Source organism: Candidozyma pseudohaemuli (genome assembly GCF_003013735.1).
Source record: "Candidozyma pseudohaemuli strain B12108 chromosome Unknown scaffold00025, whole genome shotgun sequence".
Classification (NCBI taxonomy): domain Eukaryota; kingdom Fungi; phylum Ascomycota; class Pichiomycetes; order Serinales; family Metschnikowiaceae; genus Candidozyma; species Candidozyma pseudohaemuli.
The window spans coordinates 16,751-43,619 of NW_020194459.1; the positions used below are offsets into that span (position 1 = coordinate 16,751).

Here is a 26,869-nt window from a genome sequence, read left to right on the forward strand (position 1 = left end):
TTGAGTTGACTCTTAATTCATAATTTATCAAATCCAAAAACAACAGATCACAATTCATCAAAACACCACCAATGGGAACGATATATGATCAGTTCATAGCTACATGCTGGGATAACTACGCCCACAAGGGGCTGCCGAGAAACCATATCATTGTGAGTGAAGTTCCCAAGTTGGTGACAGAAATGGAAGCGTTTTTGGGCGTTCTGACCCTACTAACGAAACCCGAAATGGAAATCATCCTGAAAATGGCTCTAGACAAACCCACGCTAAAGTTGTTCCAGAGAGACGTGGAGCGCTTCATTCTACGGCTTACAAAGACTCTGTCGATGGAGGAGTTATTGCAGAAACGAGCAAACACGCTGAAACTCACCCTAACGCGTCTTTTGGATAACCATACCTCCTACTCGTTTCGTCCCAAGTCGCTGGACGATACGTTCTCGTTGAGAGGAAAGTACGAGAGAAATAAGATTCCTGACATTCGGCCCTACTCGGAGCCCAAGAGCCTGGTGGTTAAGGAAGAGCCAATTAAGCTGGAACCGACCATACCCATCCCAGCCAGTGTAAGTGCTCAATCTGACATTTCGGACGTGGAGGAACTACAACGGAAGGTTGCCCATCTAGAGAGACTCTGCCTGTTGTACGAGGAAAAACTAGGAAAGACAGGCCCCGAAAGACTAGACAGCTTCAAGAAGGCATTGGATGAACAGGACAAACTAATCAGGGATCTACAGCTGCAGCGTAACTCAAAGGTGGACTGGCTACATAGCTTGCCGTTTGCAAAGCAGTACTTCTACTCCGGAAAGCGCCAATTCCCTGGGCTCGTTGTTGACGTCATTGCGTTGTTCCTCGCATTCCTCATTATCCAAAACCTCTTGAAGCTCATCTACTACACTACGCTCTGGAGCGTCTCCAGCCACATCTCCTTTTCATGGATCCAGCAGGTGCCATGGCTTGAATACTGGGTCTACAGCTTCAACGAATGGCTTGAAAGTTAACCGGAAACCATAAATTATCGTACACAAGGAGAATGAAATGATATATTCAAATACATTCAAGGGGAAAAAAGAGCTGCAACAACACGCTTAGTTCATCTGCTTGACCAAGTTGTTGATGAAGTGCTCTCTGTTACCAGTGTCACCACCCTGGATGAAGTGGAAGAACTTTCTAGCTCTGAAACCACCGTTAGGGTTGGACAAGTGGAATGGCCACAAGAAGTTGTTGACCTGCTTGAAGTTAGGACCAACAGTGTAGATCTCGTGGATCAAGTCCTCGATGGACTGGATACCGTACTTACCCAAAGCACCCTCGATGATCTGGTTGTCAGACAAAGCGATTCTCTGGGTGTTGATCTTACCGTAACCTCTCTTGTAGATCAACTTTCTGACGGTAGCCAAGTTAGGGTAACCGTAGGTGATGTAAGGCTCGGCCAATCTGAGCAACTGAGAAGTGGCCTTGGTCACCTTGACGAAAACACCAGAGTTGATCTGAGTCAAACGGAGCAACTGCAAGATCTTTCTTGGCTTAGGTGGGATCTTAGAGATACCCTTGATTCTGATGACGAACACCAACTTTGGCTCGGCCTCAACGTAGAAAGAGTTGTTAGCCTTGGCCTCACGCTTGGCGTCAATCAAGGCACGCTCAGCGTCTCTGTACTCCTTGTAGTAAGCAGCAGTTCTCTCAGCAATAGCCTGTCTCTTCTCCTTGTTGGTCTAAAATGGTTAGTATATCGCGTTTTACAGGGTCCCTTCTCAGTCCCGAAAGATGGTTAACTGATAGACAGCATAGCCGGAGCTAGTCATATACGAAAAAAAGATTGTCATCTTCAAAAGGACCAGTCACTCAATGGGTACATACGGCTCTTCTAGCGGCCTTGTCAGCGGCACGCTTCTCCAAGACCTTAGCGTCGGTCTTGGTCTTCTTGATCTGAGTCTCAGGCTTCAAAGTACTGAATGTTAGCATGGGGTTTTGAAGAGCAGGCGGCGAGAGGTGTCAGAGGCGTTATGACGGTAGTCGAGGACGACTAGATAAACGGGGATTCATGGTCTGAGCTGTTAGGCTAGAGGGATTGAAAACCCACGTCGGCAAAGCGGAGCTGAGCTGACGACATGGCCTTGCGGTCATGTAGATGTTATTGGCTTTCGCAAGAGACCAAGGTCTCCAGGAATAGCACTGTCATAACTGAAGCAAGGAACGAGTTCATGAGAAAAATATCCCATGGTTTCTGGTTCCAGGCCTCCTCCCCGGCGCAGCAGGCTGCCACCGGACGACACCATACCTCAAGCCGGACTCTGCCGAGCGAAAAGTAGTGATGATTTTGGGTACATACGTAGCCATAGTTAGAGTTGGTGAGGTATTGAAAATGTGCGAAAAGGCGAGGTTATATAGTTGAGTGCGGTGAAGTTTTTTTTTCAGTCCTGCAGAAAACACCCCGCGATGAGGGCCGTTGGTTAGGGCTGGAGCCCTGGGGATTGGGATTTTGCAGTAGATGGTCCACAGCGGTTTTGACTGTAAGGGGTAATATTTGGAAATTTTGATGTTTTGGGGCTTTGGACCATAGTTTTTGAATCAAAGCGTCATTTGTTTGTGGATACCTTGCAACATGGAGTTCTTGTAAATGATGGACAAGGTGAACTTTGATGGACCAAAAAGACTAGAAATCGAAAAATTGGACATAGATGGCTGAATTTTGAAAAGTCACTCAGCTTTTATTGGGAAGTGAAGGCCAGCAAAGTAGATTTAACAAATTTGGTGCTTCAATTAGTAAAATGGATTGTAAGTTGGGGCGATCCTTGGTCTTGCAGCTGTATTGATTCTAGATTTAACAACAGAGGACCATTCCCTTCAAGCGTTCAGATAAGCTAGCCTTGTAAAAGTAATGGAATTTTCTTCATTGCCAAAATTTCAAAATCAAAATTTCCACCCCTTCATGCTCCCACTTCATTCCATCTCTTCACATACCCTCTTCGTCAATCCCCAAGATTCACCAAACCAGTTATAACATCTCGAACTTCTCTTTAAAAAATGAATTCAAATACTCTTGGGTGAAAACAGCCAGCTAAGCCACGGAACGGTGCCTCAATCATCCAGAATCGCTATTCCAGATCAAGTAGCCGTTCCTGAAGAGGAATTCGTCTCGCCAATGCTGTTAAGCCACGATGGGTTCTTTCTTCCCGAAACCCCAAAAACACCATCACAGTATTAATCAAACAAAGTCCCACAGTCAGACCAAAATTCCCCTCGCCCGTGGAGCCAGATTGGGCGTGACCGTCCCGGGCGTCTTATCAAAGCAGTGCATTTTGCAGCACATACCGAAAATCGGCTTGATACCACTTTTATCACGATTATCTACGAAAACCAAGAATCTTGAAAAGAAGATCCGTTGGGAGCCCTGCGTTGTCTTATCAGTGACTGACCAATCCGGGAGTTTGAAGCCTGGCTCCCGGATCCAGCTATTTATCAGCCCAGCTAATATCTCATGGAAGCTGTCCATTTTGTGAAAAGACAAAATCACAAAAAGAAAGAAACACAAAAGAATCGACGAATATCGTCGCAAAAGAAAAGAACCAGAGATAAAGATGTATATCAGCAGCACGCAGTAACCCCACGCAATCCACGCAATCAGGCAATCCACTTGATCGACTTAATTAAACAGCCGCACAAACCATGAATTAGACGAAAACCCGTCTAAGCCACATGTCAAACGTTGCCAAGCTGCTCCGTAAAGGCATGTCCAAACGACGTTCCATTCAAAAAAGTGCAGTCTACAAAACAGCATCCATCAATACCTCATGCGTGGAAGCTACAAGTCAACAATTCAACCACCTTCCCCACTTCTTATCTTGCTCTTCTTTGTGTCCTAAAACCCCCCTAAAAATCACTTCTTGTCAGAAATCGCCCTTATTTCAACGCCCGGGCACCCGCACAACGTTCTTATCAGCGGATGCACAGTGCTTATCTTTCCAGAATGTGCCGACTCGAGCTTCCGTAACGGGCTCTAAGCGCCTAGACGATACTGCGCTTTTCTGACGCCTCTTTCTCGCCCAGTCGCTGGGTATAAGTACAAAGCGAAACCGGTTTTTGGCCTGTAGCATGGTCCATCCGGTTCTCTCCAACGAACAGCTATTGGAGGCGGTGGCTTCCGACCCCCGCTTCTACAACAACACCCAGAACGTCGAAAGTCCTCGTATCGATGCGTTGCACACCACGACAGACAACGATCTTTTGGCGCAGATCGGGTACAAGCCTGAATTGAAGAGAAGGTTTAATACGATTCAGGTTTTCGGCGTGGCCTTTTCTATTATGGGCTTGCTCCCGTCGATTGCAACTACGCTTTCCTACGGCATCACAGCTGGACCTGCTGGTGCCATTTGGGGATGGCTTATTGCGTCTTGTTTTATTTTGGTTGTTGGTGTGGCCATGAGTGAAAATGCTTCTTGTCAACCCACCTCGGGAGGTCTCTATTACTGGACAAACTACTACGCTCCGCCCAAACTCAAGTCGGTGCTTTCCTTCATCATCGGCAACACCAACTCGCTTTCGTTGATTTGCGGGTTCTGCTCGATTGACTACGGATTCGCCCAGGAGCTTCTTTCTGTGGTGGTTATCGCCAAAGACGGCAATTTCGAGGTGACTCAGGCCAAAACGTACGGTGTTTTCGCCGCCTGTGTCATTGTTCACATGTTTGTGACGTCCATTTCGTCCCGGCACGTTGCTACGTTGCAGACCACCTCGATCGTGTGGAATGTCGTTTTGATTGCCATTTTCTTCATCGCCATGCCCATTGGCGCCTCCCGGGGCCTGTTCAAACCGGCCTCGTGGGTTTTTGGAAATTTCGAAAATCTAACGAATTTCCCCATGGGCTGGAACCAGGTCTCCCAGGCATGGCAGCTGGCTGTGTGGACCATAGGAGCGTACGACTCGTGTGTCCATATGTCTGAGGAGTGTAAGAACGCCACCGTGGCTGTTCCGTTGGGAATCATCAGCTCCATCACGGCGTGCGGGCTTCTTGGGTTTTTCATTTTGATAGTAACGTTTTTCTGTGTTCAGACAGACGACCTCAACACCATCATGGATACGAAATACGGCCAGCCAATGGCACAGATCATATACGATGCTTTTGAGACGAAAACCGGCCAGGGCAAGCCTGTGGCTATTGCGTTTATGGTGCTTATTACCATTGGCCAGTTTCTCATGGGAGCTTCCATTTTGACGGCCATTTCCAGACAGCTTTTCGCCTTTGCCAGAGATAACGGTCTTCCGTTTTCCTGGTGGATCAAAAAGGTCAACAGAGAGCTTTCCGTGCCGATCCATGCCGTCATCACCGGTGCCGCTGTGGCCCTCGTGGTTGGACTTTTGGTGCTTATTGGCACCACAGCAGCAGCAGCGTTATTCAGTTTGGGTGTTGCCGGAAACCTTCTTGCATGGTCCATGCCTACGACGTTACGTTTAATTTACTCGGACAAATTCACCCCGGGTCCGTTCTACTTGGGCAAAACCATGACGCAGGTGAACGGCTGGATCTCGGTGTTTTTCACGGCGTACGTTTTGATCATGGTGATGTTCCCTAGGGATAGGAATCCAGATGCGGAAAGCATGAACTATACGGTGGTTATTGCGCCCGGTGTGTGGCTCTTGTCGCTTATCTACTACTGGGTTTATGCTAGGAAGGTGTACCACGGTCCTACTAGAACCACTGAAGTTATTGAAGGAGAAAGCACGAGTAGTAGTGTGGAGCAGTTGCAGGAGGAGCTTCATGGAAAGCAGCATGAGGCGTAGGGCGTTGAAAGTTAGAGTTCTGTGAATAGGCTGGAAAACGACGATTTTTTGAAGTATGGGTTTAGTGGGTGTAGGTGATGGTGTACTTAGTTGCACTAGCGCTAAATGATAAAAATTTTTTATTGGAAGGTGGTTTTAATAAATTGAATCACAGATAAGCGGTTATTGGAAGCTTCATGTGAAAGCCGAAAAACCAATGTGATCATACTACTTCGTGAAGATTTCACAACCATTCTTCTGTAAGCGGATCCAGCAAATGGATTTATGAGCTGAGAAGCAAAAAGTGAGAAGGACTTATATTGAATATATGTGAATCTGAGTTGTTTTATCTTTAACTTTTGATTCTTACGATTTCATTGCATGTCTCCACTGATCATCGAATTAACCTTCAAAGACCTATTCTCTTAATTTCTAGCCAAACGCAAAAAAAGTATCAGTTGAATTTCTTGAAAAGAAGTGTTCGTCGCAAAAATTAGTAACAGTTGAATTTCCTGTAAAGAAGTGATCGTTGAGGAATATCAAGATATATAAGCCCTCCATTCAAGACCCTTTTTATTCAGTTCTCATATCATAAAGAGACTAACAAACAAACAGAATCTCTGCTGTTCCTCCACAAACCTCTGTTTGTTCTACCACTCAACCTACCAGTTCTACAACTCTCTAAGCAAACAATCTCTCATTTTTTAGTACGCTTTTGTCACCTACTTGCGGAAGGTGTAGTCACCCAGGATCCACCTGTTGACCAAGTCCAAGGAGTTCTCGGGCTGGTCGTATGGCACCATGTGGCCGGCGTCGTACACACGCACAAAGGTGAACTTGTCGTAGTTCTTGACCTCACCAGCCAACTTACCGTCCTTGGTGTACCATGGACGCAAAGGCTGGGCCTCGAACAAGTCGTGCTTGGAGTAGTCCAAGGCATCAGACCAGGCGTGGTTGCCCAACCAGTTGCAAATAACGTCCTTGTCACCCTCGTACAACAAGACAGGAATGTCCTTCTCCAACAACTCGGCCACGTACTGCTGGAATGGTCTCATCTCGTCACCGTTGAGAATGAAGTTTCTGAAGACAGTGTCGTCACAGCCGGTGAAGATATCAGTCTCGGCCCCGACAGCCTCCTTGACGAAATCGAGGTTCAAGTAGTCGTCAATGTAGTCCTGCTCGACGTAACAGTTACCGCCGTCAGAGCAGTCTTTACGGATATCATATGGGTTCAAGCCGGTCTCGCTGTATGGGCCAAAGAGTCTCTGTTCACAGTACAAGTTGGCTGGAACACAGGTCAAGGCGTTTTGAGCGGCGTAGCATGCCTTGGTCAAAACAGCACAAAGTGGGTAGTCCTTGTCCATCTGCTCACACTGGTCAGTGTTCAAAACGGGCTTGTAGCCGCCCTCACCGCACATCATGGGTCTGTAGTACTTGTACTGGACCAAAGGATCGGTGATACCGTTACCAATCAAGACCGAGGCCAATTCGAACGAACGGTCGGCGTTGTTGATGATTTCGGAAGCGAATGCAGGGATGTAGTGGCCAGCGTACGACTCACCGGCAATGTGGAACTTGTTCTTGATGAACTGAGGGAACTTCTGGAAGAAGAGCTCCAAGAAGATGAACACATCCTTGGCGGCAGCAGCGGTGGAGTTGATCTCGTCACCCTCAGTGTAGGAGTAGCCGACGCCAACGGGCTGGTCCAAGAAAATCACAGAAGCGTTGCTGTTCCAGGAGTATGGGTTGAAAGAAGGCTGCAAAGTGGCATTGATGGAAGAAGGACCCAATTCGAAAAACAAGCCGGTGGCGGAAGAGCAGCCTGGACCGCCGTTCAACCACAAAATCACAGGGTCGTTCTCAGGGTCGTTTCTGGACTCAAAGAACCAGTAGAAGAAGTGCTTCTTGAGCTCCTCCACATCCAAGTAACCAGTGTACTGCTTGACCGTGTCCAAGCCCAAAATCTCCGGGTTGGTCTTCTTGGCTCTCAAGGCGTATCCAGGGAAGTTGTCGTTGGTCTGGACCTCAAAGTTGCTGCTCAAGCGGTTCACCTTGTTGTTCATGTGGTTCTCCTTCACCTTTTTGGCGGCATTGTAGGCCTCGGTGGCTCTGTTCAACACATCTGCACCAAAGTCGGCGGTCAATTGCTTCCAGGCTTTCAAGACCTGGTCCTTTTCGGCACCCAATTGGCTGATTTCCTCAGAAAAGTCGAACTTGAACGTTTCCTCCTTAGAAATGTCAATCACATCTTGGTCCCAATTGAAGAGGCCCTTGAGCGGGTCCAAGAAGGAGGCGTTGGCGTTTGCGGCGAGCGCAGCGGCCACAATTAGCGAAAGTTTCATTATTTTAGAAAAAAGTGGATTTTGATCGGGAATTGAAGGACCCTTATATCTTATCTCTCGCCACCTTGGGGGTAGCGCATGCCGGATTTATCTTTAGAGCCGCGCAAGTACGCGGAGAAACTAGCAATAGTACGAGTGTATTTCCGACCGAGAACCTCGGCTACTCGGACTTAGCCGGACGGACCTCAATTAGGTTGATACTATCGTTTTAGGTTCAAATTTCCCGTGAAGACACAACCGAGCTGCACCGAAGCCATCTTTGGTCATGTGATGTGTCACGTGTGTCACGTGGCTGAGCACGCCCGCGACGTGCGCGTACCGGAACCTCAACACTTCGCACAAATCTTCATAAACACCAAACTGAATAAACTATCTAACCAAATATGCCCCTGCTTGTGCCAGTTCAAGGCGTATCTCGCGTCGGCGTTAACGCTGACACTTTCGGCGGTGGTCTGTATACAGGAGGCCCCTACGGTCAGGCCAATCTGGAGTTGCATGGTGCCGGACACATGGGTGTCGCTCCTTTAGACAGAATCATCATGTCGCTTGAATCGGGAATCGAGAGCGAGATCGAATACGCGCTTTCCACGCTCACATACTACTCCTGCAACGAGCCAAAGCTCTTGGATTTCACGTCCCACGAGCTCATGGGCAAGGAACTCATTCGTTATTTCGTGAAACCATACCATATGATATTGGAAGGTAAAGAGGCCGATTTGCGTGCCGAGGTGGTCTCTCTCAGCTGTGAGTCGCTTCTATCGCTAAGGAATGCCGTTCAGGATCTTCACAACCAGCAGTGGCTTTGTCAGAGGGACAACTTCCGTAGATTCGCCGGAGAAACCCTCAAATTCCTTGCCAACTGGTTCTACAACCCTGGCGTGCGCAAGCTGCACCTCAGCCAGTTCAGCGAGCTCTTCAGAGAGGCATTCTTGTACTTGCTTGACATTCTTGACCCAATCACATGTTTCTACACCAACACCACGAAGAACGACTCCATGTTCCACACGTTCCTTCACATCTTGAGTCACACCTCCGACAGGTACGTGTTGCTCAACACCATCAAATCCTTGCATCATTTACTTTTCACAAAGGCTTCCAACGATGCTTCCAAGGCTGACGACGATGACACCCAGGAAACCAATAACTGCATAGACTCATTGCTGATAGAACACCTCCTGATCATTGTGCGTACCTTGGTCATCAACGACGATGAACTCACACATGCCTCGTTGCTGTTCTTGCGCCAATACGTTACCCTGGACGCGTTGCATGCTCAATATCCTAATTCTGTTGCCAAATCGCAACTCCACCGTGTTAGAAAGCTTATGCAAAACAACTCCCGCATGTCCAACACCCACATTTTGTTGAAACAGCTTCCTGAGTTGATCATCGCTAAATTGCCACTCGTGGACCCCCACAAGTTCCAAAGCACTTTGCCTGTCACCTTCACAAAGCGTTCAGCATACGCGGGCATTCCCCTCAGTACCGCAAAGCTTCCCAAAAAATTGTACGATATCATCATTAACTTCCCTGAACCTTTGAGAGCGACTACGTGGCTTCGGTGTTGCTACGAGCCTTACACTCAGGTAACTAACCCAGACGACAATCAAAAGGATGTGGCTGCCGGTGAGGTCACTCAGATTTCGCTCTGGAAAGCTTACGAGAACCAGTTTGAGGCTATCTGGAAGGAACGTCTTAATCCTAACTGGCCCAACTTGTTGCCTGCCGTGGAGTTCATCAAGAATGTGAGCTCCGCTTTCCCCAACTCCGAGGCTATGGTGGTGAACCTTCCTCAGTCTGACTCTTCCGCACAGCCCCGTAAGAAGTTTATCATCAAGGGAATTCAGCCCCGTCAATATCCCGTCAATGTCGAGATTGGTAATTTCGAGGCTTTGAGAAGTATACCAGCCACAGCAGAAGAAAAGCATAAGCAGAGCGCCCCTATTGGTCACATTGACACGGAAGCCTTCGAAGCTGCATTAGCCGCTCAGAATGAGTCGTTGTTGCAAGCTTCAGTGGGCTTGAGCGGTCCCGAGGATACAAATGCTCCTTGGTACTCGCCGATCAACGGCGTTGCTCGTGATGTCTTGAGCAAGATCGTTGACGATCTTCTTGAACCAGACACCGACGGTGCTTACAAGAATGTCTTCAGACAGTACAACCACGAGTGGTTACCAGACCTCGTTTACGTGAATCCCGGTCTTGTCGAGCAAGAGTATATCAGCGGCCAGTGGTTGCTGTACCTTTTGTGAGCCTGTTGATGGAGATCTTGGCTGCCGGGTGTGCAGCAGAAATAACAATACGCTTCCAGTGGCTTGGAATAGAACAGTGTTCAACAGAGGCTTGCATTGCATCGGCTCCGTGCCTCTAGAACGATAGAGTATGATCATGGTTTGTCTAGATTAAAGTGACAAAAGTCTTGTGATACTAATCCAGCCGGCACTACAAAATGTCGTCGGTGGCACAGATATACCTGATAATTTCACCAAGTCCATGGTGGCAAATGTATGTATACTTGTTTCATAGAATGAAAGAACAGAAGGATGTATTGGGGGTGTAGACTTCGAAGCATCATTGGCTATATCAGAATCATAGAAAACAACCAACTTCTATGAACATAGGTGTAACCATTATATCTACTTTTCCACCTAGAAACTCCTTACTAGCCAATCTACAATTCACCATATCCCGAGCATATATTCATAATTAAACGATGGTGCAGAAAGCATGGCTTTCCTCCCTCTTTGTCACATCATCCATCTTTCCAGTGTACTTCTTGATAATGATAGTTTCAATACCAGCACCTTCTGGGTGGTACCATTCCAAATACTCAAGCTCCTCATTGTACTTGACGTCACCAGAAGTGGCATAGATATCGTTGTACGACAAATCTGGAAAGTGCCATTTTGGAACATAAATAATTGTAGGTGTATCATCCTGACCATTCAAATCAAGACTAAGCGAATACTTGGATTTCTTGATATCAAATTCCACCGCCTTAACCTCGCCTTTATAGGATACTAAGAAAGGTCTGATAACGGCACTAGGAGCACGAACGCCGTCTTCTGAAGGAAAGCAATTTTTGATACGGTCTTCAAAAGATTCTCCTTTTCCAAGGTTCTTTCCTTGATCTTCAGGAGACCAAAAAGCGAAATCCTCGTTATCCCAATGGTCGCCATATTCGTGGCTGTTAATTGCACAATACGACCAATAAGTGTGGTGCAACCCCAGCTGCTCTAAACCATTGGCTACAGTGTCCAAAGCGGTGGTTTGCAAAGTGTACTTATAATCCTCAAAGGCCTTCTTGTTGTTCATGTCGAAAGGAATCCCGGTTTCGGTCAAAAGCGCTGGAATGTTACCCAACCTCTGCTTTCCTTCTTGGACGATGAACTTGAGCTGCTTGGCAATGCAGTTTCTGATCGCTTTATCGCCAACAACAACGCCTAGGGAAGGATGGGCGTACTGGCCTCTGCTGATTCCCAAAGAATCGGAATTGAAGTGTTCGTTCCAGTTCTTCAACAAGAGCGTCATGATATCGTAGTAATGTGGAGCGTAGACGGTTTTGTCGTCAATAACGCCTCTGTCGTCTTTTCCAAGATACGGAGGAGGAGTGAAAATGGGCGGCTGGATAAGCATCAAGTAGTCCTTGTTGATCTTCCGGACCAGCTGCTTATAGTCCAAGTAGAAGTCCACAAAGAAGTTGGCAAGGAAGAATTCCATGTCAAGCGACTTTGGAGGTGCTTTTCCGCCAAGGTAAGCAGAAAGTCTGGAAGCGTCGTTGAAGTAGCCAGGCTGAAGCAAACGGCACTGGCTTCTGGAAAACTCGAGTCTTGTATCCAAAGGAAGGGTGTTGATTTTGTCCAAGTCAAACGCCCTAGACCACTCCCAGATTTTCAAACCAGAGTAGATACACTCGCCTGGGGTCCATCCTGAGCGTTTCCAGCCGTAATGTTTGTCGTACTTGGCGAATTCTTCAGCAGAAAGCCAGGCTTTCTTACCCTGAGGATCGACTATCTGAGAACCCTGTTTGACCGGTCCAGAAAGGTAAATGAGGTAGGTTTCTACTTCCACAGGAAGCCCCATTCCCAAAAGCACGCTCTGGTAGAAGGTAGGGGTGGTGCCTAATCGGATATGTTGGTCTTCAGAGATTCTGCCCAAATCAGGATTTCCAATAAGACCCATGTGGGGTTCGTTTAACGACTCAAAACCCAAAATTGTGCCGTCTTCCACCAACTCAGGAAGCGATTCAGTCACTCTTTTGGTCAAGTGGGCCAAAGCGTCCCGGTGACGACTCTGGAGGTAGGTCTGGATATTCACCCCGTCGATCTCAAGGTGAGGAAAGTACACTTTTCCAGCAAAGAACATGGTGAACATGGTGAGACTCGCCAAGCGGTTGTAGTTAGTGGGCCAGAACATTCTGGGGTAGCATTCCGAGTCGGTGGGATTAGTGAATCTGGCGTCATTATGGCAGATAGCAGCCTCGGTTGCTGAAAAGTTAAGAGGTTGAAGACCAGCAGCGTAGAAAGTCCACATGGGGGCTCCAGAACCGCCCGAGTAACGAGACCAGACGTCCTGGTGACTCTCCAAAAAGACGTAAATTCCACCCACCTTGTGGACGATTTTCAACATCTCGATGGTGTAATTGACAAAGTCGTCATCGTACTTCCCAGGACCTTCGTGTTCAATAGCTTCCCAAGTGAGAACGCAACGAGCGACATTGTATCCCCAACTCTTAATTCTCCTCCAGTGCTGTTCAGCTTCTTCCAAGGGAAAGGGTCTTCCCACAAAACTCACTGTATCTCCTTCAAAGAAGATGTTACTGGGGTCCAGAGAATTTCCTCCATAAGAAGGCAGAAAAGGCGTCACGGGAAGCTTCATGCTGTTATCGACATTGATACCCTTGAGCACTCTTTTGCGGCCCAGAGCATCGACAAAGTGGCCGTCCACAATCTTCAACTTTTCACAAGGCAAGATCGAAGAAGAGGCATTTTCTGCAGCAGGAATCGGCTTACTAGCGTCGACTTGGACTCTGAGCGGCTTCACCCCGGTCTCGGAAAAATCAGGGCCAGAGTTGTAGAAGCTCAACGTGTTTGACAAGATTTCTTGGTCGGTGTTCATCGTGATACAGAGAAAGAGATAGGGTGGCTGGACTTCTTTATACTACGCCAGGCAGTCGATTAACCGGATGTGTAGAAGAGCAGAGTCGTCATAGTGCTTCAAGTTTGAGACAATACATCGAGAGGTTGTCCGAGAATTTATGTACTTTTGAATGAAAAGGCCCTGGACAATATAACGGCTTGGAGTAGGTCGAGGCGTCCTCTGGTATTATAAGAGCCTGGCTTTTGGGGCTGGCGGGGTGCGGTATGTTGAAGGCGGAAGTTCAATACGAGAGGGCATTGTGATTTTTGGAGAAGTAGGGGGACAATGGAGAGAGTGTATTGTCCATGGATCTAATTGTCCGAGGCACCCGCAAACCCGCAGGATTTAGAGCACCGAAGATGCATCAAGGGAGTCGATTGACAGAGCATTATAGTAATCACCAATTTCAAGGGGATATTCGGTTTATGGATCTTTTTTGATTATTGAATGTTGATGTAGATCGGGTTGTAGAGAAGATGCACTTTGCATAAGCGAGAGCCTCACGATCAGCCTCGCATTAGCCCCACAGCCAGATTATAATCCGGATCATCCAAGATATCTAAACATAGAATTGATCAAAAAACTACAGAAAAGATCGAGTTATATTGTCGTAGGATGCGGTGATATTGTTATTTTTCCGATACGGTGATATTGTCGGTGGTCCGATCTAGACCAAATCCCGCTATCGGCATCCATGCAGTTACCTTTTTCGTACGAACCTCCGCATATAAGCACCGATTTGACTGCTCTATACTTCTATAGAGCCAGAAGCGGACACTAAGGCGGTGCAGGAGAGGATTATCCGGTGCCGTTGGGAAACCCCACTCCTCTGGTTCCAAGATACCAAGGCTTTCCAGGTGAAACATCGTGAAATGAAACATATACCAAGGCTATCTTCTTCAGCCGAAGATTAGATATTCTCTTTATAAATTAAGCTCCAAGTTGTTGCTTGAAAAATTACCTGGTAAACCCTGGGCTGCCAATTACGAGGATGCACCGCTAAACGGAAGCTTTGATGCACCCAACAAAACGCCCCATGCCTACAATAATACAAAGTGGCTCACTACTTTGCCGTAGCGTTCGACGTTTTGGTCCAGTGCTCGTATCTTCGTAAGCCTCTTTGCCGCAACGATTAGCTTCTTTGGTGCTGGTCCTCTCTGGATTCCATCTGGTGCATCTCTAGATAAACTATACTCCGCATAGATAGCGGGAGGTGCCTTAAAAGGTTGCAAGATTCAGTAGTTTTGCCTGTATCATGAAATTCCAATTAAAGCCTACCCCCTTGGAAAACATCGTTGGTGAGTCTATAGCTGGAGTACTTCCAGACTACGGCAAACCCTGGTACAAAGTGAGACATTTGCTAGTACTCAATATTCTCTTATTGGTACCACTACTTTCAGCAGCTGTCAACGGCTATGACGGCTCCTTGATGAACGGTCTTCAGTCTATGGAGGAATGGAGGGAGTACTTTGGGTATCCTCGTGGAAAAATGTTAGGATTTGTCAATGCTGCTCAGAGCGTTGGAGGTGTAGTAGTGCTTCCTTTTGGTGGCTACCTTTCAGACACATTGGGAAGAAAATGGACTTTGGTGATTGGCCTTCTGGGTATAGTGCTAGCTACCATCATACAAGCCACCAGCATTAACATTGGCCAGCTTATTGCCTCCAGGTTTATTGTTGGAATTGCAGGATTACTAGCAGCACAACCAGCGCCATTGCTTGTTGCAGAATTGGCTTATCCGACTTTCAGAGGAAAAGTCACAAGCTTGTACTGGGCATCCTACTATATAGGTGCCATTTTGGCTTCCTGGCTGTGTTTTGGATGCACAGGTAGAGGTGATACCTGGACATGGCGTATTCCTACTATTCTCCAGGCGGCCTTCCCCATTATCCAGCTTTTGTTTTTGTACTTTGTGCCTGAAAGCCCAAGATGGCTTGTATCAAGAGGAAAGGTCGATGAGGCCAAGACCATTTTGGTGAAATATCACGCTGGTGGTGACGAGAAAAGCCAGCTTGTGGAGACGGAAATGCTCGAAATCTCGAATGCCTTGGAAATGGAGAAACAAGCTGACCAGACCTCATGGAAGGCTTTTATAGCTACTCCAGGAAACAGAAGACGTACATTTATTGCGTTGACTTTGGGTGTGATTTCCCAATGGAGTGGTAATGCTGTGGTATCCTACTATTTCACCTTGGTGCTTGACACCATTGGCATTACATCCTCGTCGATGCAGACAATGATCAACGGGTTTTTGCAAATCTTCAATCTTGTTTTTGCAACACTTGCGGCCTTAATGGTGGACTTCCTCGGAAGAAGGTTCCTCTTCTTGTGGTCCGGAATCGGAATGCTTATTTCGTATATCATCTGGACGATCTTTTCGGCGATATTCGAACAAACCAAGTCTGTTGCAGCTGGACGAACGGTGGTTGGTTTTATCTTCATTTTCTTCTTCCACTACGATATCGCTTATACCCCGTTGCTTCTTGCTTATCCCACGGAAATCTTCCCATACTCGATGCGTTCCAAGGGTGTAACGATTGTTCTTGTCATGGTCAATGCTTCGTTGATTATTTCGGCATTCTGCAACTCCATTGCCTTGGATAATATCGGATGGCGCTACTACATTGTGTTCTGTGTCATTCTCTTGTTTGTGGTGCTCAATACTTACTTCTTTTACCCCGAGACGAAGGGCTACTCTTTGGAGGAAATTGCTGTTTTGTTCGATGGAGAAGCGAAGGTGGATCCAGAAGCTTTGGAGGATATGGATGACTCGGATGCCCTTCTGAACTTGGAAAAGCCTGTTCAGGTGCAGCATTTGGAGAATACCAGCCGGGATAGCTAGCCGTTGAAGGTTGATTTTTATCGTAATTCCAATTTTAATCAAAAATGTAAAATCTGGATATCCTCCCATTTTTTAAAGCCGTCACTCTTGACTACACCCATATCAAAAACACTTCATTCTATACTTTAAACGATGGTGCAGAAAGCGTGGCTCTCCTCTCTCTTTGTAACATCCTCCTTCTTGCCAGCATACTTTTGAATCACAATAGTCTCCTCGCCAGATCCCTCAGGGTGGTACCACTCCAAGTACTCAAGCTTGGCGTTGTACTTGAACTCTCCAGAAGTAGCGTAAATGTCATTGAAGGACAAATCTGGGAAATGCCATTTTGGAACGTAAATGACCGTTGGAGCCTTGGACAAGCCAGACTGACCGCTCACATCGATACTAAGCGAGTACCTCGATTTCTTGATGTCGAACTCCACAGCCTTCACCTTACCCTTGTGGGTTGCCAAAAACGGTCTAAGAACAGCACTAGGAGCACGAACACCATCCTGAGAAGGATAGCAGTTTTTGATACGCTCCTCGACGGTCTCTCCTTGGGCGAAATTCTTTCCTTGATCCTCAGGAGACCAGAAAGCGAAATCCTCGTTGTTCCAGTAGTCTCCATATTCGTGGCTGTTGATGGCACAGTAGGACCAGTAGGTGTAGTTCAACTCCAGGTTCTCCAAAGCGTTGGCAAGTGTATCCAAGGCAGCAGTCTGGGAGGTGTACTTGTTGTCCTTGTAGGCCTGCTTTCTGTCCATATCGAACGGAATACCCGTTTCGGACATGAGAGCCGGAATATTGCCCAATCTCTCTTTGCCCTCCTCAACAATGAAATTGAGCTGTTTCTTGAAACAGTTCCGGATGGCCTTTTCTCCCACAACGACACCCAAAGATGGATGAGGATATTGACCTCTGCTGATGCCCAAGGAGTCAGCATTGAAGTGCTCGTTCCAGGTCTTCAACAAAAGCGTCATTGTGTCGTAGTAGTGGGGAGCGTAGACGGTCCTGTCGTCAATAACCTCTCTCTTGTCGCCTCTAAGGTCAGGTGGAGGTGTGAAGATGGGTGGCTGGATGAGCATGAAGAAGTCCTTGTTGATTTCTCTCACCAGCTTCTTGTAGGCCAAGTAGAAGTCCACAAAGAAGTTGGCGAGGAAAAACTCCATGTTGAAGTCCTTGGGCGGCTTTCTGTCGCCAAGGTACGAGGAAATCTTGGAGGCGTCGTTGAAATAGCCTGGCTCAAGCAACTTGCACTGGCTCTTACCGAATTCGAGCCTTTCTTCCAAGGGCTTGTTGTAGACGTCCTTCAAATCCACAGACTTGGACCATTCCCAGATCTTCAAATCAGAAAAAATGCACTCACCTGGGGTCCAGCCCGAACGTTTCCAGCCGTAATGGGCGTCGTACTTAGCAGCCTCTTCAGCGGTAAGCCAGGCTCTTCTACCCTTGGGGTCCACAATCAGCGTACCTTGCTTGACAGGCCCAGAAAGCGTGATGGTGTAGTTGTCCACCTCCGCAGGAAGACCCATACCCAAGATCACACTCTGGAAGAAAGTGGGAGTGGTGCCCAAACGGATGGTTTGTTCCTTGGGAATGACGCCCAAGTCTGGAATACCAAGAAGACCCATGTGGGGCTCGTTCAACGACTCAAAGCCCAAAATGGTGCCGTCGTTCACCAACTCTGGAAGCGCTTCTGCTACCTTCTTCGACAAGTAGGTCAAAGCATCCTGGTGGTGGCCCTGGAGGTAGGTCTGGATGTCCACACCGTCGACCTGGAGGTGGGGAAAGTATGTCTTGCCTGCAAAGAACATAGTGAACATGACCTGGTTGGCCAAACGGCTGTAGTTGGTGGGCCAGAACATTCTAGGGTAGAAGTCTGGGTTTGTGGGCTCCTCGAAACGGGCGTCGTTGTGGCAGATGGCGGCTTCTGTGGCTGAAAAATTGGTAGGCTGGAGACCAGCAGCGTAGAAGGTCCACAAAGGTGCACCGGAACCGCCAGAATAACGGGACCATACATCCTGGTGGCTCTCCAAAAAGACATAAATTCCACCCACCTTGTGGACGATCTTGAGCATCTCAATTGTGTAGTTGACGAAATCGTCGTCGTATTTTCCAGGACCCTCGTGCTCAATGGCCTCCCAAGTAAGCACATAACGAACGGTATTGTAGCCCCAGGACTTGATTCTCCTCCAGTGCTCTTCAGCTTCATCTAATGGAAAAGGCCTGCCCACGAAACTGACCTTGTCGCCTTCGAAAAACACATTGTCGGCCTCCAGGGCGTTTCCCTTGTAGCTTGGCAGAAAAGGCGTCACGGGAAGCTTCATGCTGTTGTCCACATTGATACCCTTGAGGACTCTCTTGCGTCCCAGAGAATCCACGAAATTGCCATCCACAATGTTCAATTTCTCGCAGGGCAAGATCGAGGAGGACGTGTTTTCTGCAGCAGGAATGGGCTTACTGGCGTCGACCTGGTCTCTGACAGGCTTGACCCCCGCTTTGGAGAAGTCGTAGCCTGAGGTGTAGAAGTCTAAGGTGTTTTTCAAGATGTCTTGGTTGGTCATGGTAAGGAAGAGTGGTGGGTAGGAGAGAATTTACAAACGACGCTTTATACCATAGCAAGCTGGCCGTATACCTGAAAATGTTGACCAACTTAAAAGGACAACAATCCATGACTAAAAACATTTTGCAGCCATTAGCGCGGAACATTTCCGTGGTGGGGCAGCCTGCGAGGTCGATCAAAGGAATGTGGGGTACGTACGCTTGCCGAGGTGCGTCGAAGGGTCTCGGCAAGCTTTTAATAAATCCGACAGACGGAAAAGGTGGGGCAGCCTGTAACCAGCGAAGAAAGGAGAATAAGCAACTCCGGACCTGAATGTCCGAGGCCGGACTAAAAGGCGTTGATTCGGTGATAGGACTTATGCGGCTTCATGGGGCTCCCATTAGTAAAACGAGTGTCTGGGCTACCGTTGATATTATTTTTGATTGTAAAAGCTCCCTCTTATCTGTTGGGGTGGCTTTTATCTGTTGGGGTGGATCTGCTGAGCTGGCCTTTTGTGTCATTTGGGTGGTTACATTAACGAGCATCTCGATCCAATCTCGCATGGAGCCTCACGTTAGTAGCACCACAGATACCTGACCATTTAATCGCATATACATACTACAACGCAACCGGCAAGGTTATGTCGGAGTCAGCGATCACCGTGATCACCAAGAAAGCCCCGGATCTCTGCATTCTTCCGAAACCTGTCAAGTATGAGTAAAACGATTACGAGACTTCTGCAGGCCCAGCCTCGCCTAAAGCCTACTTCGGATTCGGACAATTTTTAATGCGATAAGCGATTCCCCACTTGCTCCGCTCCCCAAAATCTGCCAAAATGCCAGATCCCCCAATCCACGCTCTTGACACCCCCTCCCACATTGTCTCACGGCGCTTAATCTTTCCTGTAGTCCGCCTCCATGCAACTTAAAGCTTCGAACTTGCTTGGCCGGATTCGGTCATTCCCGCCATGCAAGGAAGGTTATTCCGGTTCAACAACCACAAGTGGGATTGTAGTCAAATGGGGCTTTCGATATGATTTTTTTTTTTTTTTTTGAATGTCTTGACAAATTTGTCCCAGGCTCAGCCTCACCTGATTGATATCTCCATCCCGTATTACGTCAAAATCTGTCACTGCAGCCCCACCTTGGCAAGGCTCGATGCACCCAACAGGCCATTTTAAGCTATAAGGTAAAGCGAGGCGCCTGCTTCGTTTTCAGCCCCGCTTTCGGTGTTCAAAAAATATGCTCTTGGGACAAATCTCGGTAGTGCCTCTATACTATCGGTTTCTGTTTAGCCCCACCTGCTGGATCCTGTTGCTTCTTTGATTCCATTGTTTCCGGATCATGAGAGTCACTCCGCCCTCTGGAAACGCAGTCCGCATAAACCTGAGTCTCTTATATATGGTTATTGTTTTGCAGCCAAACATCGCTACCACTTAAAAATGCATGGAAAGTTCAAGCTTGAAAAGATCAAAGAGCAGTTTAAGCCTACACCTATCGAGGAAATTGTGGGCAAGGCTATTGCTGAGGCTCTTCCAGACCATGGAAAGCCCTGGTTCATGGTGAAGCACTTGCTTTTGCTCAACATTCTCTTGATTGTTCCTCTTCTCTCGGCTGCCGTCAACGGATATGATGGTTCTTTGATGAACGGACTACAGTCCATGGAGGAATGGAGAGACCAGTTCGGCCACCCTCAAGGCACTATGCTAGGTTTCGTCAATGCAGCTCAGAGTATTGGAGGTGTCATCGTTCTTCCATTTGCTGGTTACCTTGCCGATAAGCTTGGAAGAAAATTGACCTTGACTATTGGTCTCGTTGGTATTATTGTTGCTACAATTATCCAGGCTACAGGCCACAATCTTGGTCAACTTATTGCATCCAGGTTCATTGTTGGTTTTGCTGGTCTTTTGGCGGTTCAACCAGCACCTTTGCTTGTTGCTGAATTGTCTTACCCTACCATGAGAGGAAAGATCACCTGTTTGTACTTCACTCTCTTCTACGTTGGTGCTATTTTGGCAGCATGGTCCTGCTATGGTTGCACAGGTAGAGGTGATGCATGGGCCTGGCGTATTCCTACAATTCTCCAAGCTGCTTTCCCCATCATCCAGCTTGTATTTTTATATTTTGTTCCCGAAAGCCCTAGATGGCTCGTTTCGAAGGGCAAGGTTGACAAGGCTAGGGACATTTTGGTTAGGTTCCATGGCGGTGGAGACGTCCATAGTCCACTTGTTGAAACCGAGATGATCGAAATTTCTAATGCCTTGGATATGGAGAGGCAAGCTGATCAGACCACCTGGATGGCATTCATTTCCACCCCCGGTAACAGAAAGCGTGCATTCATTGCCATCACTATGGGTATCTTCTCCCAATGGAGTGGTAATGCTGTGGTGTCTTATTACTTCACTTTGGTCCTTGACACTATCGGTATCACATCTTCATCCATGCAAACCTTGATCAATGGTTTTTTGCAAATTTTCAATTTTGTCTTTGCCACTTTGGGAGCATTTAGTGTTGACTTTTTTGGAAGAAGGTTCCTTCTTTTGTGGTCCGGTATTGGTATGCTAATATCATACATCATCTGGACGATATGCTCTGCTATTTTTGACCAGACCAAGTCTGTTTCCGCGGGAAGAGCAGTTGTTGGCTTTATTTTTATCTTCTTTTTCCATTACGACATTGCTTATACACCTTTACTTATCGGCTACCCCACCGAGATATTCCCATATTCCATGCGTTCCAAAGGTGTCTCACTTGTTCTTGCAACAACCTCAGCTTCCTTGGTTATTTCCTCCTTTTGCAATTCTATCGCCATGGATAACATCGGCTGGCGCTACTACATTGTGTTTTGTGTGATTCTTTTGTTTGCAGTGCTTAATACCTACTTCTTCTACCCAGAGACAAAGGGATACTCCTTGGAGGAGATTGCGGTCTTGTTCGACGGTGAAAAGGTTACTGATCTGGAGATTCTGCTTGCCGAGGATGATGACCACTTGGACTCTCTCCTGTCTGGCAAGAAAGACATCCAGGTCGAGCATTTGGAGACAGTGAGCGGGTCAAGCCGGGGCTCCCGGTAAAATACTAGTTGATCTAGATAAATAGATAAATGAATGAATGAATGTTTTACGAAGTTGAAAAGATGCTTGCTAATCCAAAGATGGCTAAAATTTGTTCCCATAAGCTTTGCGCAGACATTCCCTAGTCTGAAGCCTAAAAGCTAAACTTACTTCGAGGTTTTCTTTTTACTTTTTTTTTTCCTATTCTTTTTTTAATTTTTTATTACTATTAATTGATTTTTTTTTTCCTTGACCAAGGCACACTTTGTCCCTCAGTCTAGCTCGCCTAGATAAGCGTCAACGTCTGAATTACTCATGCTAGGGTCAAACTGAAACCAGTCAAATATGGAAGACTGCTCTGAGCTATCCAGGTCATACACCAAATCAGCAGGGGGAAGTGGAGGGACTAGCTCCTTGGGAATTATTCCGACATAAGGAATCTTCCTCTTATTGCTGTGATGCTTTACCACGAAAAGCTTTGACTGTATCGAGTTTCTTCTGACCTTCTTGCAGTGGAGTGATAGGTCAGACTTTGAGGATGAGTTGGACTCCAGGGGAAGACTGGATGCCTTTGTTTCATCATTGGTTTCAGGAACCGATGAGGGCTCTGAATCGATAATGCTTTGAAAAAAGCAGAAGTCCTGGGGAAAAAAGGACTCGCTGCTCTTTTCACTAAAGACACCCTGCCAGTGGAAAAAGTCCCTTGGCAAAAAGGTGGGAGTGTCTTCGTCGTTTGTGGTATCCTTCCAAAAGTAAAAGTCGCTTGGAAGGAAAGCCTTTTTGTACTTGGGAGAGGAAGTCCAGAGCTGGAAGAAGCTGCAGAAGTCTTCGGGGAAGTAGACCTCCTGAGTCTTCACAGGCTGACTCTTCACAGGCTCTGGCTCTGGTTCCGATTCTCCAGTAGAGTACAACTCAAAGTGCTCTTCACGCAAGCAGAAATCGTAGTCAGATAACTGACCCTCGAGCGACTCGAGCCCATCAACAATGTGCTGAAAGCTGAAGAAGTCGGTGACGAAAAGGTGTCCGTCATCCACGAGGAAGACCTTCTTTGTGTTTGGGGCCTTTCTCTTCTTCAGTGCATTGAGAGGCACAAGCTCGTCAAGAATGAGACGGAACTCGAAAAAGTCCTCAATGGTGAAGGACTTCTCCGACTTCTCGGTCCAGGCATCCTGCCAGAAGTAGAAATCCTTGGGGAAGTATGCGGATTCCTCTTCCTTGAGGGACTTTCTGAAATGGAGAAAGTCGCCTGGGTAGTAGGTCTTTTCAGTCTGCGACAAAGACGACCAAGTCTTGAAAACGGGAAAGTCCAAGGGCAAAAGGGTTGCGTGGACAGGGTAAGTGGAGACCTCTGCTTCAGTTAAAGTTTCCTGAATTGGGTTGACTGGTTCAGGAGTTTCCTGAATTGGGTTGACTGGTTCAGGCAAGTGCTGAACATGAATGACCTCGGGCTCGGGAGTTTCCTTAACCTCTGGAAATTCTTCCTTCTTTTGGGCCAAGTAAAGCTCAAGGTAAGAAGTCTGACCTGGGTTGAGAGGCACAAAGTCCTCAAAAATGAGCTGGAAAGTGAAGAAGTGGGAGGGGTAGTAGGAGTCGCTCTCGTTGGAGAGGAACACCCTCTTAGCCTTCTTCATTTCCTTGGTGGGCTCGACAGGCTTGGAAACCTGCTTAGCTGGGGTGGACTTGGAAACGTCTTCCTTGGATGGCTCCTCCTTGACGTCCTTGGGGTTCTTAGTAGAACGCTTTCTCTGAGAACGCTTTCTCTTCTTGTCCTTCAATTTTTTTTCCCTAATGTGGGCGTCACTTTCCTTGAGGCTGCCTCTGTCAGTGGACGACTTCTTAGGGAAACTCTTCTTCTTAGATGCTTTGGTGATAGTGCTGGCGGTAGAAACGGCGGGCATTTTTGATCGATAAGTGGTGGATAAGGAAAAAGAATTTGTGGAGGATGGGCCTTGCTTTATAGTCCAAAGGGCTGTTCTACGAAATAATATTCTGCTGTCTTGGTGGTCACAAACATGGGTTTGGTCATCTGTGGTAATTCAAGAGAGGAAGGTGGTAGCAAAATGGTCATCTCGAAGGGTATGAGAACAGTAACTATAGATACTACGCAGAAAGTGGTCAGTCTTTTGGGTGAATTTTCATAAAAATTCGTCCATCTAGAGTAGGTCCAACACTCACTCACGCACTTCTATCAAAAGAAACTAGAACGCTTGAATCGCCATAGTTAAGGCTAAAAAATACGAGAGGGCTCTGAATAATATTTTACGGTGCTTTGTCCCAATTTGGGGGTTCTGGAGATTCCCACCTCATTTGGGCTTGATTGTGTTTTTTGTCTCACATTTTGCTTCGAGGTGCATTCTGGCGAGGTCGATTTGAGACATTGAAGTGGTACACAACTACATCCTCGAGTATCTTGCAAGAAAGGCGACTGTTAATTGATAATAGTTCATCTCGATTCTAAAGACCTTACCTCTGGAATGAGAAAAGATGGCACTATACCTAGACTATACGGTAAGATACACAATTGGTAGTTCTCTACGATGGTCTTTAACTTTTTTTTATTTTTTTTCTATTTTTTCAAATTTTTATTTTTTTTTGTTTTTTGTTTTTTTAGTAAATATTTTTATCCATCATCAAAAGGACGGATCAGCACTGAGAAGCAACAAGGGGCTTCTTCGTCAGCACAGGAACCACCAACTCAAAACCATAAGAGCGTCTCTTGGTTCTGGTGATGGTGTAACCCCAGACAGGCTTCGAGTTTCTGGCACGCCTAGCCCTCCGTGGAACTGGTTCATTCCACAAAGCGAAAAAGTCGGAGAGGAAGAACTCCAACTGATTCTTGGAATAAGTGAGGGCCTTGAAGCCAGCAAAGTCACCTGGTAAGAAGGATTCAGTTTTCTTTGGGTAAAGAAGCTCCAGCGCCTTGAAGAAGTCTCCAGGGAGGAAGGTGGCATGGTGCTTCTGGGCCAACGTCAGCATGAAGAAAGGGAAGTCGCCAATCCAGTAGATGTTGGCGTTCTTAGGCTTCTGTGACTTGGTCTCAGGCTCAGGCACCTTAGAGCCAGCTTCTGAAACCGAGGTTTCAGGTTCCAAAACGGTGGTTTCAGGCTGCTCAGGTTCTGAAACATGCTCGGGAACTGGAGCCTTGTGAACGGGTTTCAAGATTTCCACGTTCTCCAGAAACTCAAAGACATCCTCTCCGCAGTCCTGCTCCAGACGGTCCAACTCGTCGTCGTCCACCTGAACAAGCACCGTAGAGAAATGGTCGCTATAGTTTGGCAAATAGTGGTCACGAACCTCGAGCTGCTTGACGTTCCAGAAACGGCGTCTGAACTGCTTTGGTGTTGGAGGCAAGCGAGACCGGGACAATCTCAACTTCTCCCTGGCGGCCTCCTCTGCTTCCTTGGCAGCCTGTTCCGCCTTCCTCTTCTCAGCTTCCTTTGCGGCCTTTTCAGCTTCAATGGCGGCCATTTCAGCTGCTTCTTCTGCGAGCTTTTGTTCGGCTTCCATTGCAGCTTGTTCAGCAGCCATTGCAGCTTCCTTGGCAGCCTTTTCTGCCTGCTTCTGGGCCTTCTTCTCGGCCTGCTTTGCGGCCTTTTCTGCCTGCTTCGCAGCCTTTCTGGCAGCCTTTTCCTCTTGCTTCGCAGCCTTGGAAACCCGGGTTTGGGAAGGTGGAGGACACCCGGAGTCCTTGGTTTCAGCTTCCTTCGCGTTTGTGGAAACTGGAACGGTTTTCAGAGTCTCGACAAGGAAACTCTGGGAAATAGTAGGGGAAGGCTTCTCGGTGGGGGAAGGCACAGAGACCTTGTCGTTATTTGAAACCTTCTTGGGGGAAGGTGCAGAGACCTTTTCGCTGTTTGAAACCTTCTTGGGGGAAGTGGTTTTTGGTGGGCAAATAGTAATTCTCATGGCCTTGGTCGAGGCCTTCAAAGTACCCACATTGGTGGAAGCCACGGGGGCTTCAGGAACTGGCTTCTTCTCAGAAACTTCTGGAACTGGTACGACTGGCTCAGGAGCTGGCGGCTTGGCTCTCTTCATATGCTCCTTCACAAGGCTTTCCTTCTGAGCCCTCTTCCAGTTATAGCGCTTGAACTGCAGTAATCTGTACTTATAAAAGTCCTGGGCCTGTTCCACAGGATTCCAGGTACACTTCTCCCTGAGGTAGTTGAAGTAATCAAACTCCGCTGCATCCCAGGGAAGGTCAATCACTGCGGTTTCGTGATCAACCCAAATCGAGCCATTCTTCTCAAAGATGGCTTCTCTGAAGTCCCTAGGGAAATGGACTCCGCAAATTCTGATACACTTTTCGGTACACATTGTTGTCGTTGCTTGTTGTTGTTGCTTTTTGTAGTTGCTTGTTGATGTCGAAGACTGATAAGCTTAAATGTTCCAAACTCTGGTTTAGAACTGTGGTGGTCAAGTAGATGAAGAGGAAAACAAAAAGTGGCGGGAACAGCCTCTATTTATGTTCAAATGGTTGGCTTGTTCCACTCCTGTGAAGGGAATGGATGACCGTCAAGGTCATCAAAAAGCTCCAAATTGACTGGACTTTCCTCTTGTATCTATGAGTACGTGACATTTACAATATTTTCTGCAATTGAGTCATGCCCTTGGCGTGACATTTGTGTGTTACTCTTGGACCTTCTACTTTGGCTGCGAAAACGTCATGCGAGACGCTTACCTTATCTTGCACCTGCTTTCTGAAAAAAGAAAAAATAATCTTGAGTAAGTCATTCCTAGTACGAGAGAAGATTTGGAATATTCATAGATTTTGAAATTTCCCTTGGTATGAGGCCTTCCCTTCGGTATGCAAAGCTGTACACTTGCGTAGTGTCGAGGGTAGAGAACAGGATACTAGCTTTTTGAGGCGTCTAAGTAAACTATAAACAATATGGCATTCTTGAAACTCCTAATTTCTCTTTTTTGAAGCGCTTATGTTGGCTGCTTCCCAGGAAAATAGTACCCTTGTAGCTACAGCTGGATTTTTCTCAATGTAAAGTCCAACAGCGATACTGAAATTCGTTACAGATATTCTCGACGCAATAATGTAGCTCGTATTTATATCGATTAACTTATTGAAGCATTTTTCGATTTTTGGTGGTGTGTTCAAAGAACGCATTTTTGTCACTACGCCATATCTGTCACGCACATACATAAGTTGCACCCGAAATTGAGAAAAATTGAAAAGTCTCACTTACAATCAAGTACATTCAAATTTCAAC

The 26,869-nt window shown here is 47.0% G+C and overlaps 11 protein-coding genes across 11 annotated transcripts; 5 read left to right on the plus strand and 6 right to left on the minus strand.

The window, feature by feature from the left end:
* Window positions 1–71: 71 nt before the first annotated feature.
* Window positions 72–995, plus strand: C7M61_005268 (uncharacterized protein; the record flags this gene model as incomplete). The annotated part of the gene is made up of 1 exon (XM_024860575.1): window positions 72–995. One exon carries the CDS (start codon window positions 72–74, stop codon window positions 993–995), a length of 924 nt encoding a protein of 307 aa, XP_024711245.1.
* Window positions 996–1,082: 87 nt separating this feature from the next.
* On the minus strand, window positions 1,083–1,959 carry C7M61_005269 (60S ribosomal protein uL30; the record flags this gene model as incomplete). The annotated part of the gene is made up of 2 exons (XM_024860576.1): window positions 1,083–1,709; window positions 1,855–1,959. The coding sequence occupies 2 exons, from the start codon at window positions 1,957–1,959 to the stop codon at window positions 1,083–1,085; spliced, it is 732 nt and encodes a 243-aa protein (XP_024711246.1).
* A 2,130-nt stretch (window positions 1,960–4,089) lies between these two features.
* UGA4 (Uga4p) lies at window positions 4,090–5,775 on the plus strand (the record flags this gene model as incomplete). Its single annotated transcript, XM_024860577.1, has 1 exon — window positions 4,090–5,775. One exon carries the CDS (start codon window positions 4,090–4,092, stop codon window positions 5,773–5,775), a length of 1,686 nt encoding a protein of 561 aa, XP_024711247.1.
* Window positions 5,776–6,476: 701 nt separating this feature from the next.
* On the minus strand, window positions 6,477–8,096 carry PRC3 (carboxypeptidase C; the record flags this gene model as incomplete). The annotated part of the gene is made up of 1 exon (XM_024860578.1): window positions 6,477–8,096. One exon carries the CDS (start codon window positions 8,094–8,096, stop codon window positions 6,477–6,479), a length of 1,620 nt encoding a protein of 539 aa, XP_024711248.1.
* Window positions 8,097–8,479: 383 nt separating this feature from the next.
* On the plus strand, window positions 8,480–10,348 carry C7M61_005272 (uncharacterized protein; the record flags this gene model as incomplete). The annotated part of the gene is made up of 1 exon (XM_024860579.1): window positions 8,480–10,348. One exon carries the CDS (start codon window positions 8,480–8,482, stop codon window positions 10,346–10,348), a length of 1,869 nt encoding a protein of 622 aa, XP_024711249.1.
* A 454-nt stretch (window positions 10,349–10,802) lies between these two features.
* Window positions 10,803–13,214, minus strand: C7M61_005273 (uncharacterized protein; the record flags this gene model as incomplete). Its single annotated transcript, XM_024860580.1, has 1 exon — window positions 10,803–13,214. One exon carries the CDS (start codon window positions 13,212–13,214, stop codon window positions 10,803–10,805), a length of 2,412 nt encoding a protein of 803 aa, XP_024711250.1.
* Window positions 13,215–14,490: 1,276 nt separating this feature from the next.
* C7M61_005274 (uncharacterized protein) lies at window positions 14,491–16,077 on the plus strand (the record flags this gene model as incomplete). The annotated part of the gene is made up of 1 exon (XM_024860581.1): window positions 14,491–16,077. One exon carries the CDS (start codon window positions 14,491–14,493, stop codon window positions 16,075–16,077), a length of 1,587 nt encoding a protein of 528 aa, XP_024711251.1.
* A 125-nt stretch (window positions 16,078–16,202) lies between these two features.
* On the minus strand, window positions 16,203–18,620 carry C7M61_005275 (glycoside hydrolase family 5 protein; the record flags this gene model as incomplete). The annotated part of the gene is made up of 1 exon (XM_024860582.1): window positions 16,203–18,620. One exon carries the CDS (start codon window positions 18,618–18,620, stop codon window positions 16,203–16,205), a length of 2,418 nt encoding a protein of 805 aa, XP_024711252.1.
* Window positions 18,621–20,039: 1,419 nt separating this feature from the next.
* On the plus strand, window positions 20,040–21,671 carry C7M61_005276 (uncharacterized protein; the record flags this gene model as incomplete). Its single annotated transcript, XM_024860583.1, has 1 exon — window positions 20,040–21,671. One exon carries the CDS (start codon window positions 20,040–20,042, stop codon window positions 21,669–21,671), a length of 1,632 nt encoding a protein of 543 aa, XP_024711253.1.
* Window positions 21,672–21,922: 251 nt separating this feature from the next.
* On the minus strand, window positions 21,923–23,548 carry C7M61_005277 (uncharacterized protein; the record flags this gene model as incomplete). The annotated part of the gene is made up of 1 exon (XM_024860584.1): window positions 21,923–23,548. One exon carries the CDS (start codon window positions 23,546–23,548, stop codon window positions 21,923–21,925), a length of 1,626 nt encoding a protein of 541 aa, XP_024711254.1.
* A 745-nt stretch (window positions 23,549–24,293) lies between these two features.
* Window positions 24,294–25,964, minus strand: C7M61_005278 (uncharacterized protein; the record flags this gene model as incomplete). Its single annotated transcript, XM_024860585.1, has 1 exon — window positions 24,294–25,964. One exon carries the CDS (start codon window positions 25,962–25,964, stop codon window positions 24,294–24,296), a length of 1,671 nt encoding a protein of 556 aa, XP_024711255.1.
* Between the last annotated feature and the right edge of the window lie 905 nt (window positions 25,965–26,869).